The sequence below is a fragment of the Mus caroli genome, chromosome 12, assembly GCF_900094665.2.
Source record: "Mus caroli chromosome 12, CAROLI_EIJ_v1.1, whole genome shotgun sequence".
Taxonomy (NCBI): Eukaryota; Metazoa; Chordata; class Mammalia; order Rodentia; family Muridae; genus Mus; species Mus caroli.
In genome coordinates, this window is record NC_034581.1 from 97,724,181 (window position 1) to 97,736,712 (window position 12,532).

At 46.3% G+C, this 12,532-nt stretch overlaps 1 protein-coding gene across 8 annotated transcripts in view; it reads left to right on the forward strand.

Annotated features, from left to right (window-relative positions):
• Positions 1-12,532, forward strand: part of Unc79 (unc-79 homolog, NALCN channel complex subunit) — a 236,261-nt gene that overhangs the window by 96,908 nt on the left and 126,821 nt on the right. For all 8 annotated transcript variants that reach the window (XM_021178827.2, XM_029484464.1, XM_021178826.2 and 5 more), the window contains exons 9-11: positions 538-626; positions 1,230-1,270; positions 3,484-3,512. In XM_021178827.2, coding sequence (XP_021034486.1) covers positions 538-626; positions 1,230-1,270; positions 3,484-3,512 — 159 coding nt within the window. The remainder of the gene's footprint in view (positions 1-537; positions 627-1,229; positions 1,271-3,483; positions 3,513-12,532) is intronic.

Here is a 12,532-nt window from a genome sequence, read left to right on the forward strand (position 1 = left end):
TGGTGGTGGTGGTGGTGGTGGTGGGTGGTGGGGTGTGGGGTTGGGGTGGTAAACAACATGCTGGCTGGGGGTGGGGTAAAATGGAACCCTGGAGTGAGGAAAGGCGGTCCCCTCCCTTGCTAGGTTTCCTGTGACTGCCTCCACTGCCAGCATCTTGCTGTCAGTTAATGATTTTTGAAATCTTAATGATGGAGTTTCCTTTTCTTAAAGAGAGATTGCTCTGTTTGTCACTCGCGTAACGCCTCTGAGCATTCAGTAACAGGAGGATCTCTCAGCGTTGTGGCAGGAGGGAGGATTTCTTGACAGTGCTTGTTACTTGAATTGCAAATTGCAAATAGAGGAACCATGGCAGCCACATTTTGGTCCCGAGGTGTGGGCTCCAGGGGAGAGCAGGTGGTTTACACAGGAGTGGGTTTTTCTAAAACAGTTTACTCTACCTTGCTTCTAACTCTGTCATTGTTGACCTGTGTGCCCCATAGGCTGGGGATGTGGTCCGCAGGAGCAGGAGAAGTGACCCTGTCTTGTCCTTTGTTGCAGATGTGTATAGACCCGTCCTTGTCCGTAGCTTTGGGTGATAAGCCACCTCCACTGTATCTCTGTGAGGAATGCAGCGAGAGGATTTCAGGGTAGGTATGAGTCCGATAACAGTCCGACAGCCGGGAAAGCGGTTTACCCAGGGGTTGGCTACTCTGCTTTCCTGCGGGCCTTTGCTCTGGTGTTTAGAGGTTAGTCCATCTGACGTTTAACACAGAGAGCTGCTATCTGGGCGATTTCTGCTTTGAAAAGTTGCCACATCTGTCTCCAGAGGACACAAGAGGGCAATTCCACGCAGCGGCACAGCTCTGATTTTGAAGTAGCCCCAGTCAGAAGGCTGCAGAGAAAACTTGACGCTGCAGGAAATTATAGTTTTCAAACACGGTGTGTCGTCACTCCAGCGGTCCCTTTGTCCGTGTTAGTTTCATGATCTCACTTGCTTTGTCTGTATCGCCCCGAGTTTTGGTCAGTATAACGGACATCTGAAAGCATCCTCTGAATACAACAGAATGTGAGGAAATGCCTATAACTTATAGATTGTTTGGGAGGCATCAGATGCCTTAAAAGTTTATGACGGTGCTCTTAATTACCCCGCCTCTGAACAGCTCTGATCGGTAGTGTATAACGCACAGGCCTGCATGAGCGAGGGGAACATTCCAGCGAAGCTCAGAAACCAATTTCATTTTTCTTCCTAGGGACCACAGCGAGTGGCTGATTGATGTTCTCCTGCCACAAGGTAAGGTTTTCTCCGGAAAGGATGGAAAATGAGTTATCGTGACTAACGACATGGCTGATTTATCTCCTTTTGTGCTACTTTATAAAGACAGCAACCAAGCCTCCGGGTTTTAGGAATATTCACTGACCCAAGGCATTCCATCAACGTCTTGTTTATAATATGCCTAAACACTTAACGACTGGGGAAGGAGCTTTCAATTCTACCAGAAATTAAGCTTAGATATCACAATTAGTGTTCTGCATGACTACAGTCCTGCTGAGTTGAGTCTTGAAGAATTTTCTGTGTGTAGAACAGACACTGCCACGGTTGTTGGTGGCAGGTTGGAAAGGGAACAACAATCCCCTTTCCTGCTACTGTTGATACTGGCTCTGTATTTTTGGGGTGAGAGGACAACCTTTAATTGTTCTGAGAGCCTGTCTCCCAATCAGTAAGGTGGAGAGGAAGTGTATCTAATGCCTTTTAATGACAAGATTAGATCTGTGGTGCTCCCCAAAGCCTGTTAGAATCTGGAAGCTGTGTGTTCGAAGTTGCTAGGTTGCGCACGGAGAAGAGGGTATCGCAGCCAGCCAATCAGGGCTTCATCGAACAGCAAAAGTGCTCAGGAAAGCTGAGGACACACATGGGTGGGGAAGCTGGAGGTATTGACCCAGCTCAAGGACACAGCAAGGACTGTGACTACAGACACAGGTAGTAAAGGGACTAGCAGGAGAGGCCACGGGAAGCCTGATGCAAACAAGAGCTCTTCTTTTAAATTATACTACTTCTTTGAAATTCCCTTTTAAACATTAGGTTGTCTCAACTTTAAGAGAGAAATCAATGTGATGAGTGTCCCTAACACGAAGCACTGCTATCCAACAGCCTCTGACTTTATACGGAGGAAGATTTGGGCTTGTATGGACAGAGGCTCATTTCTACACTTTACACCAGGCCACTCTTCTAGGGAGCCTGTGCTGCTCTTCCTAGCTCTTCCTCCTGGGTACTGAGAACACCGGCATGCCCGCCCTGACCAGCTTGGTTTTCTTTTGTCTTAATTTGTTTGTTTTCTTAACAGACAGGCTCTTGCTCTATTGCCTAGCTTGGATTTAATGTCCAGTTGGAGCAGCCTCTCGCCTCCTGAGTAGCTGGTTCTGCAGGAGCATGTGGCAATGTTCAATTCCTGAGACACTAGTGAAGTGTCAGACATGGCTCTGAGTTCTGGCCACCATTCTTAGTTCATCTGTGGAAGAACTGAGAGCAACCTTTTGGCTATTTACCTGGAGGTGTGACATTTACATCAGGTTACTTAATGCACACAGTAGGCAACCAAAGGGTTATGTAAAGTGAGCTTTAAACACTGAGTTCTACATTTTACTGATTTTTGGCTTGGAAAACACCTTCCTCTAATCTTTTGAGTGAGTGTAACACAGACTGTCCTATAAATAAAGCGTCAGTCCATCTCTTGGGGCCTTACTATTTTAAGGGAAAGTGGTGATAGATTCTCGGAAAAAAAAATTATTTTCTACTACTCTCAAGATCTCAGTCTCCATGGAAACACAAAATGCAAACTGGGAAGAGTTCTTATGCACTCATTAAGGTCAATCTCGTTAGCAGACAGTAGTTTGACTGCCTTGTTCCAGTGGATCTCTACTCATGTCTGACAAGAAACTTTTCATAGGTAACCACAGGCTGTTCTACACTAGTTAAGACGGATAGCTCAAGTCAGAGTAGACTAAGATAAGTGTCTCCTCTAGTCTTGACATCTCACGCCGGTACTCTAAGCACTGCCCGTTGCTCTACATAACTGTCACAGAAAGAGCAGTGACAGGAGCCCAGAGTCCTTAGCTGCTCTGGAGGTTTCTGTGATCCGGAGTAAGCCTTCGGAGTATTACTGTCCACTGAACAACAAGATGAAGTGAGACGATTTAACCTGACCGACTTCCTTAGCATATTTGAGGTTACATTGGACTTGAGAGTATGAGACATGGTTACAGCATGCTGTAAAACCTTAAAAACGATCAGAACATCGAGAAAGAGATGTTTTATGCTTTTGAGGGGAAAATAGAGGCCAGTAAAGGTAGATGGTAATTTATAAGGCAAACCCAGCGCTTTTGATGAAGTCCATTGGCTTACATTACTAAGACTGTATTTTTTTTTTAAATTACCGTTCTTGGTTGCCCTTATTTAAAACGGGCTCTCTTGTTTTGTTGATATTTTGTGTGCCTTCCCCTTTACAGCTGAAATATCTGCTATATGTCAGAAAAAGGTAAGTGCAAGTCATTTGTGTGGTGGGCATGATTTTCCCGTGTTTGTGTGTAATCTCATCCGTCGACATCCGCCTCATTTCTGCACCATGGTTTCCCACTTTGCCCACATCAGTGTATTTGTGAAGGACGCGAGGGAGTGCCACACGCATGTGAGATTGTGACATCTACATGGTCTCCCAGTCCATGGCTGCTTTTGCTCACTCACCGTCATGTGCCCAGTGTCTTTGCTCAGTACTCTGAATTGGAAGCATGTGTGTAGTTCTGGGGAAGAGACTAACCACGAACGGGTGTGGGTGACAATGTAGTTCATGGGATTTAAATTTAGGAAATGGTGTTTCCGATATGCTAAAAATGTTTAATGCATATAGCTTAATATATGTCAAAAATATGCCCACATCAAGTATATGTAGAAAATATTCATTCAGGTAGAAGTTGGATATATGTTTAGCTGAATATTCCCCGGGTAAAACTGCCTTTTGCCGTTTTCATGATTCCTTTGAGCCATTCCATTTTATGTCCCTTTCCTATTTTTTTAGTAGTTCAAAAACTAAGGAAACAGTATGGTCCCATTCTATTCTCTCCTGCTTATGTGAACCCTGTGCAATTCATTCAGACATTTTAGGAGGTTGATCGTGGATCTATGTCTTTGAAGGCTGTCTTGGTTATTTTTTGTTATATAGCAAACCATCCTGGAATGTACTGGTTACCAGCAACAATTACTTGATTGTAACTTTGTGGATTGGCAATTGACTAATGAACTCTTCTGGGCTTCTCTATGTTCTTGGGTTGTTGTTGGTATGTGGTGGGGAGTCCCTGGTGTGGAATAGAGAAGACTGGCTGATAACAGATGGGCTGATGATCACATATTACATACGGGACCGTAGCTTGCTTGGGTGAATGGTTCGGGTGACAGAGGTGTCTGGGCTTCCCTCTTCCCATGAGAAGTCTCACCCTCTAGGAGGCTAGGCTAGGCTTGTGCACTTTCTAAGAGAACCAGAAAGAAGGTTGCAAGACCCCTCCTGTCAGAAGCTCAGAAGTCACAAAACATCAGTTTTGCTGCATGCCACTGGGTAAAGCAACTGGAAGGTCAGCGCCGTGTGGAGGAATCTGTGTAACAGATTAAGCGGTGAATAGTTAGGGTTACTGTTGGTATGACGGAGCACCGTGACCGAAAGCAAGTCGGGGAGGAGAGGATTTATTTGGCTTACACTTCCAGCTCACTGTTGATCATTGAGTGTGTCCAGGTCAGGAACTCAAACAGGGCAGGAGCCAATACAGAGACCCTGGAAGGGCACTTCTTACTGGCTTGCTTCTCATGGTCCATGCAGTCTGGTTTCTGAAAGAACCCAGGACCACCAGCCCAGGGATGGCACTACCCACATCAATCACTAATCACTACACCCCGAGCTTAGGGAGGCATTTTCTCAATTGAGGTCCCTTCCCTTCAAATGTCTCTAGGTGTGTCACGCTGACATGAATTAGCCAGGAAAATTTGCTCCTTGTCAACTTGAGACACAAACATTATCATCATTAAGCTGCAACCTTTCCTTTCTTGTTCATCCCCAAGACCACAAATTAACATAAAACATCACAAGATCAATGCAATGTCCAATGTCTGGGATCCACTCATAATCATATGGACTCCTCCAAAGGGCTTGAGTCATTTCTTCAGCTTTGCCTTCTGTAGCACACAGCTTGTCTTCTAGGCTCTGGCCAGCTCCACTCCATGGCTATTGCTATTCTCGGTGGTCATCCCATGGTTCTGGAATTTCCAAAATTCTGGGGTCTTCTGTTGCAAGTGGGATTTCGCTAGTAGCCTCTCCTAGGTTCTCTTCTTGGTGTCAAGCCTCCACTTCTTTGCATGACCCCTTCAGCCCTGAACCTTCAACTGCCACTGAGGCTTCACCTTCACCAATGGCTTCTCTTGGCCTCTTGCAGTGCCAAAGCTCAGCTGTCCTCCATGACCCCTTCATGCCTTCAAAACCAATACTATGTGGGTGACTATTACACCATCAAGTTTGGCTACCAACACAAGGTACCACCGTGCCCACCTCTGGAACACAGTTTCTGTGTCTCTGACTCTCAGGAAACACTTCTCAGAAGATTTCACCTCAACAATACTGGTTCTTTTCTTAATCATCACTAATTTCTCAGCTCCAACTGACCAGCATCAAGTATCCCAGTAAAGCAAGGGCTTCACTTTAGCAGTTCTGGTTTCTTGCTAATTAGCTGATTCTTTAGCTCCAGCTAATCCGAACCACACACCCCTAATTTGAAATAACAAGTGGGTCTGATAGTCGTTAAACTTCCCTCTGAAACTTCACAAGCCAGGGCTCCGTCTTCTGCACTGCTTTCAACATTCCAAGCTCCTACAGAATAACTCATCAAGCGCTGAGCACTCAGTGGCTCTTCTTCCACAAAGTTCCAAAGTCCTTCCACAATCCTCCCTAAATCAGCGTGGTCAAGTCTGTCATAAAAATACTCCACAGTCCTGGTACCAACTTCTGTTAGTTAGGGTCACGATTGCTAGGATGAAACCTTATGACCAAAAGCAAATTGTGGGAGGAAGGGTTAGTTTGGCTTACTCATCTACATCACTGCTCATCACTGAAGGAAGCCAGAACAGAAACTCAAACAGGGCAGGAACCTGGAGACAGGAGGGGAGCTGCTTACTGGTTTGCTCCTTGTGGCTTGCTCAGCCTGCTTCCTTATAGAACCTAGGACCACCGTCCCAAGGATGGTTACACCCACAATGGGTTGGGCCCTCCCCCACTGATCACTAGTTAAGAAATGCTCTACAGCCAGATCTTAAGGAGGAATTTTCTCAACTGAGACACCCTCCTTTCATAAGACTCTAGCTTGCGTCAAGTTGACATAAAATTAGCCAGGACAAGAAGATTTACCATCCTACTCTTTGCTCTCAGGATCATCCAAGCCTGAAAGCATCTTCATCTTAGGCCTCTGTCCACTCTGCCAGAATCGATGAGAAACACTGGCTTTTATGCGCCCGTCACAAAGCTCTTTCATTAAACTCATTAGATGGGCATACAAGTCTCTGAGATTACGCCCTGCTATACCTTCAACTCTCTGTGAGGCTTCTGGGAAGAATGCCTTGCAGTCTCAGCTCTTTATTATTTAGTAATGAGGGTAGTGGTGTCTGCCCTTAAAATCTGCAGCTCTTTGCCTAAAAGAGCCTATGATGTAATACACTCATTCCGAGTCTTAATAAATGGCTTTGTCTCTAACCCCGTCATCATTTTTTCCCCTGAGATCACATTTTCCTGATGGGGCCCTGGATTTAGTGTTTACCCAGGAACTTTTTCTTGCCTTGAGAATCTTAAATCACCAACTGGGAAGAGTGTCCTGGGTCCAATATTTTCTCTTTAAACGCTAGTTGTAAGTAGAACAATTCATTCTCCTTTCTCTCACAGTTACACTTCGTGTGTGGGATGTATACGTATGTGCACAATTGTACTTACCTGCATGTGTGCATGTTGAGCCCAGAGACTGCCAGGGGGTGTCTTTCTCCATCGCTCTCCTCTTTGTGTTTTGAGACAGACACTCAGCGAATCTGGAGACTATGGTTTCAGCCAGACTTGCAGGCCAGTAAGACTCTGATGTCTGCTTGTCCCTCACCCCCAGCCCTCACCCTGAGATCTGGGTCTTATGAATATATAACATGGAGCCCAGCTTTTACATAGCTCCTGGGCATCATATTCTTGAATAGCAAGCCCTTGACCTAGTGAACTATCTCTCCAGTGCCACTCTCAATAAGAATACTGAGATAAAATAAGAATATCCACATTAAAAAAAATCCTTCAGTAGATCCTGAGTTCCTCATGTCAGTGTTGTGGCCAAATGTTTTACTGCTGGCTGTGTCCCTTTCTCTTGACCCCAGAACACTTTCTTTATTTCCTCTAAGATCTCCATGAAGCTCATGAGCCAGGCCTTCCAGACTTTACAGCTTTGTAGATTATTATAGCCAGCCATTCGGTGTGGGTAATCTATCACAATGGCCATTCAGTGTGGACTGTCTTCCATGGCCGCCATTTAATGTGCATAGTCTATCATAATAACCACTTAATGTGGCCTGTCTACCAAGGTAGCCCACACCGCCAGACAATTCTCCTCCAAACTCACAGTAACTCCACATCCGTGGCTGGGAGGGGCATTTGTGATAGCCCTGGATTCTCTGGATGAGGACTCAGATAGTATGTGACAGAGATGACCTGTGAGGTCTAAAGCAATGGTCACAGTGAGACTTTGGGGGGTGGGTTTCCTTGGATGGGGAGTATGGTTCATGCAAGGAGGAACAGAAACACTGTGGTCAGAAGGCCATTCTTTGATTCTCCCTTTGAGAAGCGGAGGCTGTGTTTCTTCCCGTGGGCTGGGAAGGTGTGATTCTCTTCAGGCAGCAGGACCTCCTCTGTGTGATTTAGGTCATAAAAGGTCACATGACTCCTAGTCCTCTCACATACCTGGGGCTCCTCCAGATTCTTCTCGTGTCCTGTGAAACCCAAGTGCTGTGGTTTGGATGGAGTTCAACAAGGCTCTTGTGTTGGAAGTTCTGTCCCAAAGGTTAAGAGATGGAACCTAGTGGAATATCATTAGGGACAGACTGCATAGCTCTTCATTAGTCTCAGAGAACTCGAGTGAAGCCCACAGAATGGGTTGTTACAGAAGACCAGACCTAACCCCTCTTGGTTTCGGGCTTGCCCTGTAGTCTCCCATCCCACAAGCACTTCTGCCATTTATATATCCCATCTATCAGGAGGTCCTCATCAGAGCCTAGCTAATGCCTCTGCCATGCCTTTGAATACCCATAATATGAAGCTTTAAAAAACCTATTTTCTTTATATCTGGAGCCATGTGCATTTTGAATACGCCAGAGCATATGGAGAGGGCAGGCATAGAGGCTGAAGAGAGAGGGCCCAGTTTAGCCCATCCTTCAGTTTTCTGAGCCATGGGTAAAGAAGACTCCTGGTGTCAGTGCTTCCGGCTTCCAGCAGTTTGAGTCATTATTCTTTAGGCCCTCACAGAGCCCAGCAGAGCAGAGAGGAGCCGAGAGGAGTGGAGCAGAGCAGAGCAATCTTGCTTCTTGCAAGTGGGAATCTCCCACTTGGAGAATCCAGGCACATAACCAAATGGCTGAGGTCCTGATTGGCTTATTATGCAGCCAGAGGAAACAGAGTCAGTTCTGTGATTGTTTTAGAGTTTCCTAAGGAGCATTTATTTATTGTGCTCATCTGCTCTTTCCACCTTGCTGTCAGGGCCGGCTCCTTGGTTTTTATGAATTCCATCGGGACCTCCTTTCCAAATGACTCAGTCCCTGTTAGGTGGCTCCTGCCCTCTCATGCCTGACCAGGTGCAGTTAACGCAAGCGATTTGGCTCCTTCACCATTCAGTCACATTAGATGCCCATATTTTATTTTATTTTATTTTATTTTATTTTATTTTATTTTATTTTATTTTATTTTATTTTATTACAGACAGCAGTTATCCTGGGTGTATCACTGCTACAAAATAAAAGTCCCTTTCCCCTTTCCTCCCTGTCTTTCCTCCCCTTCTCCCCTCCCTTTCTCCCCCGCCAACCCAACCCCCACCCCCCTCTTTGCCATGCCAAGGACAGAGCTCCTGTATATGCAAGCACTCTATCCTGAAGAACGCATCTAGCTCACCTCTTTTCTAGCTTTCGAAGGCCATTTTCCCGTTGCCTTTCCCGCCTCCTCCAGTGTGCACCATTTAGCTCTTGGCTCCTTTTCTAGACCCCACCTCCCGCCTGGCACCAGCAGCAATGGCACCTTCTCAGTGTGTGTTCTGCCTGCAGGACAGAACTCCCCGCTTCTGGACTTCATTTTCACCTTGGCTAAGGTCCAGCCAAATGTCCCAGCTTGTATGATGACGACTCACTTGCTTACAATAAATAGTAGCTTGGTAATTTGGCCTCGGTTGACTGGGCAACTCTGCTGGTTTTGCCTGTTCTCCTACATGGAGACACAGTTAGCTGAGAGGGATCTGGAGGTTGGCTGCTCCCCACTTTCCGTGTTGTCGTGCCTGTGACATGCTGGGTTATCTGGAATGGCCCAGATACTAGGTGTCTGAACCCTCTCCCGAATGTTGTGTCCGGAGGTTCCCGAGGTAACAGTGTTCCATCCAGCAGACTCGGATGGGCCAAGCCCCTTGAAGTGAAGCTGAGGAGTCGCACACCAAACATTACATCGGCTACATTCAAAAGCAAGCCCGCCACACCATCTCTGACTTAAGGCAGTGGGAGAAAGACTCTACTTGTTAAGAGATTAAGCTGGAAGGCCTCTAGAGAGCAGAGTCTGGTCTCAGGCATGGCCTAAGTGTCACCTCACCATCTGTCTGGGTGTGACTACGGGAGAGAAGTGGGGATAAGAAGGTAGCAGTCAGGCTTTTTTTTTTTTTTTTTAAAGATATTTTATTTACATTTCAAATGTTATTCCCTTTCCTAGTTTCCCCTCCAAAAATTCCCTATACCCTTCCCACCTCCCCCTGCTCCCCAACCCACCCACTCCTGCTTTCTGGCCTTGGCATTCCCTTATACTGGGGCATAGAACCTTCACAGGACCAAGGGCTTCTCCCCCTATAGCCCATACAGCTAAGGACTTATCTGAGGACTTACTGTTACACCAGGTGCTTAGTGGATGTTTGCAAATCCTATTGTTGCTCTCACAAGATGATTCTGTACCTACTGATTCGGCTTGATGTAACTGCTGCCTGTGTTGTTTATACAGCCGAATGGTTGGAGAGATTGTGAGCATGATTTTCCTCCTCTGCATACCTCATATTTGGTATGTTCTCTATGAACCATAGGAGAAAAAAATCTCACACTGGGTATAGATAATCATGGTAAATGAAGTTTTCTGTCTTACACACAGCAGCACAGCAAAAGAATTAAAAAAAAAAAAAAAGAAAAGAAAAAAAATTTAAAAATGATGCTAGGATTTGGGGAGTACCTGGGCAGTTGAAAAGAGGGTGGGTGAATAGATGACCGTAAACCCCAAGACTGTGTTGTAGTGAATGACGGGATCACACCCACAGCCTATTGTTTATGTAACAGTGAAAATTTCAAAGGAACAGAAAGCTAATTATAATTGTCTTTGTCCATTTGGGCTGCTACAAAATGTCACAGACTGGGCACTTGCAAACAACACATGTTTATTGGGAAGTCTAAGATCAAGGCATTGGTAAATTTGATGTGTGGGAAGGCCTGCTCATCAAACATGGCATCTTCTCGTGGTGTATTTTTATAGCCAGCTTTCTTTAGGCCCCTTTCATAGGGGCACCGATTCCACTTCTGAGGGCTCTGTCATCATGACTTGCTTAACTCCCATAGGCTCTGCCTCCTAATATTCCTATGTGGGAGTTAAGATTTCAACATGGAGGTTCAGGACTGGGGTTTGGAGCAAGTGTCCAGGCCACAGCAGCAGCTATAAGGGGAGAAAGGGCCCTAAGCATGCATGCTGAGCAATACTGCCCGTAGAACCATGTTGACTGGAGGGTGGGCAGGAGGAGCTGTACACTAATAAGAACACACATGAGGGAAACTCAGCCTCTGAAAGAGAAAGGTTGTTGCATGGACTTTCCCTAGGGACACACAGATGTCTCCTCTCCCCAGACAGGGCACCCACAATAGACCAAAGAAGTATTCCCTCAAAATCCAAAGCCTTATGTATAGAGATGGGTGAGAGGTCACATAAAGGAGCTTGGGTGACCGAAGCAGCTGGACTACCAGAAAGTCTAACCGCAGCATGAGTGGCAACTTCCTTATAGATGGAGTCCCCTCTTCAGTTAATACACCACTCTCTATATGCCAGCTTTTTTGAGATCATAAAGCCATGAGCAACAAGGGCAGAGTTGCTTAGAGCTGTCTGGAGTGCAGGAGGAGAGGTTAGACTCTCAGGTAAAGGTCTAGTGACCCTCCACATCCCTCCTTCTATGAGTGTCAACAGTCAACGGGCCTGGCCTTGAGGATCTCATTCGGAGGTCACAGCTGTTCTGTGGACTGTGAGGGCTGTTATGCTCCGTGCACAGCACTCGATGGTATCCATAAACAGGGAAAAGTCGGCGCGCTGACTCTGATGCCCAAAAACAGAGGAAACTCACAAGGAATCACAAGACATCTCAACAGCCTATTTAAGAGATTAGGAAGAACATATTATAAATATTTTAGACTCTATGACCATAAACACACAGCTGCAGTCTGTTGGAGAAGCTGTAACTGTGGAAAGTGTAGGGACTTAAATATCCCCATCTTGTTGCCCTGAGTCGTGGTAAGAAAATGCGATTTTTCTAACGCTAGCATCCACAGTCAGTAGCCTGGTACCTGAAGAAGAACTGGCAGTTCCCACTGACAGTCCGCTGCATTGCTGACATGCTGATGGAGGGTTTGTGTTTGCAGTCTCCCTCCTGACTCTCTTGGGGGTACTGTCAGGTGGGTTCCCCACTCTTCACAAACTCTGAGTTGCTAAAAGGCCAGGGTATCATTTGTCCTTGAGTTGATTCTATCTATCAGGCTCCCCCGGGCTTTGTCTGACGATGTCAGGGTGCTCCCTGCTCCCTCGGAGCTCCTAAGACCACTTCCCATAGAGGTCACCTCACTTCCCTGCCTCTTGTCAGGGCAGTGATGACAATATCTACCCCCCACCCCACCCCTGCCCATCCCCGAAATGAAAAGGCATCTCTTTCTGCTGCACAGCTTTTCTCTTGCCGCGGCTCCATCTGTCTGTTGATCCCTCTGCTGTGGTTGGTGTTGTGGCCAGCTCTGTGACTAGGTCTAGTTGTGCTTTGATGTGTCCTCTTGGTGCTGATTCGTATACTTGTTAAGCCTTTGGAGGGGTGGGAGTGGAGAAGGCCCTGCTACAGAGCCATCAGCCCAGTGTAGCGTAACCTCTGCCTGTCCTTGAATGCCAAGGACAGGTGAACTGCAGGGGAAATCTACTGTGAGCGGCAGGTAAACTAATTTTTAAAAGGCTTGTTCTAGAAGTTGAAATTT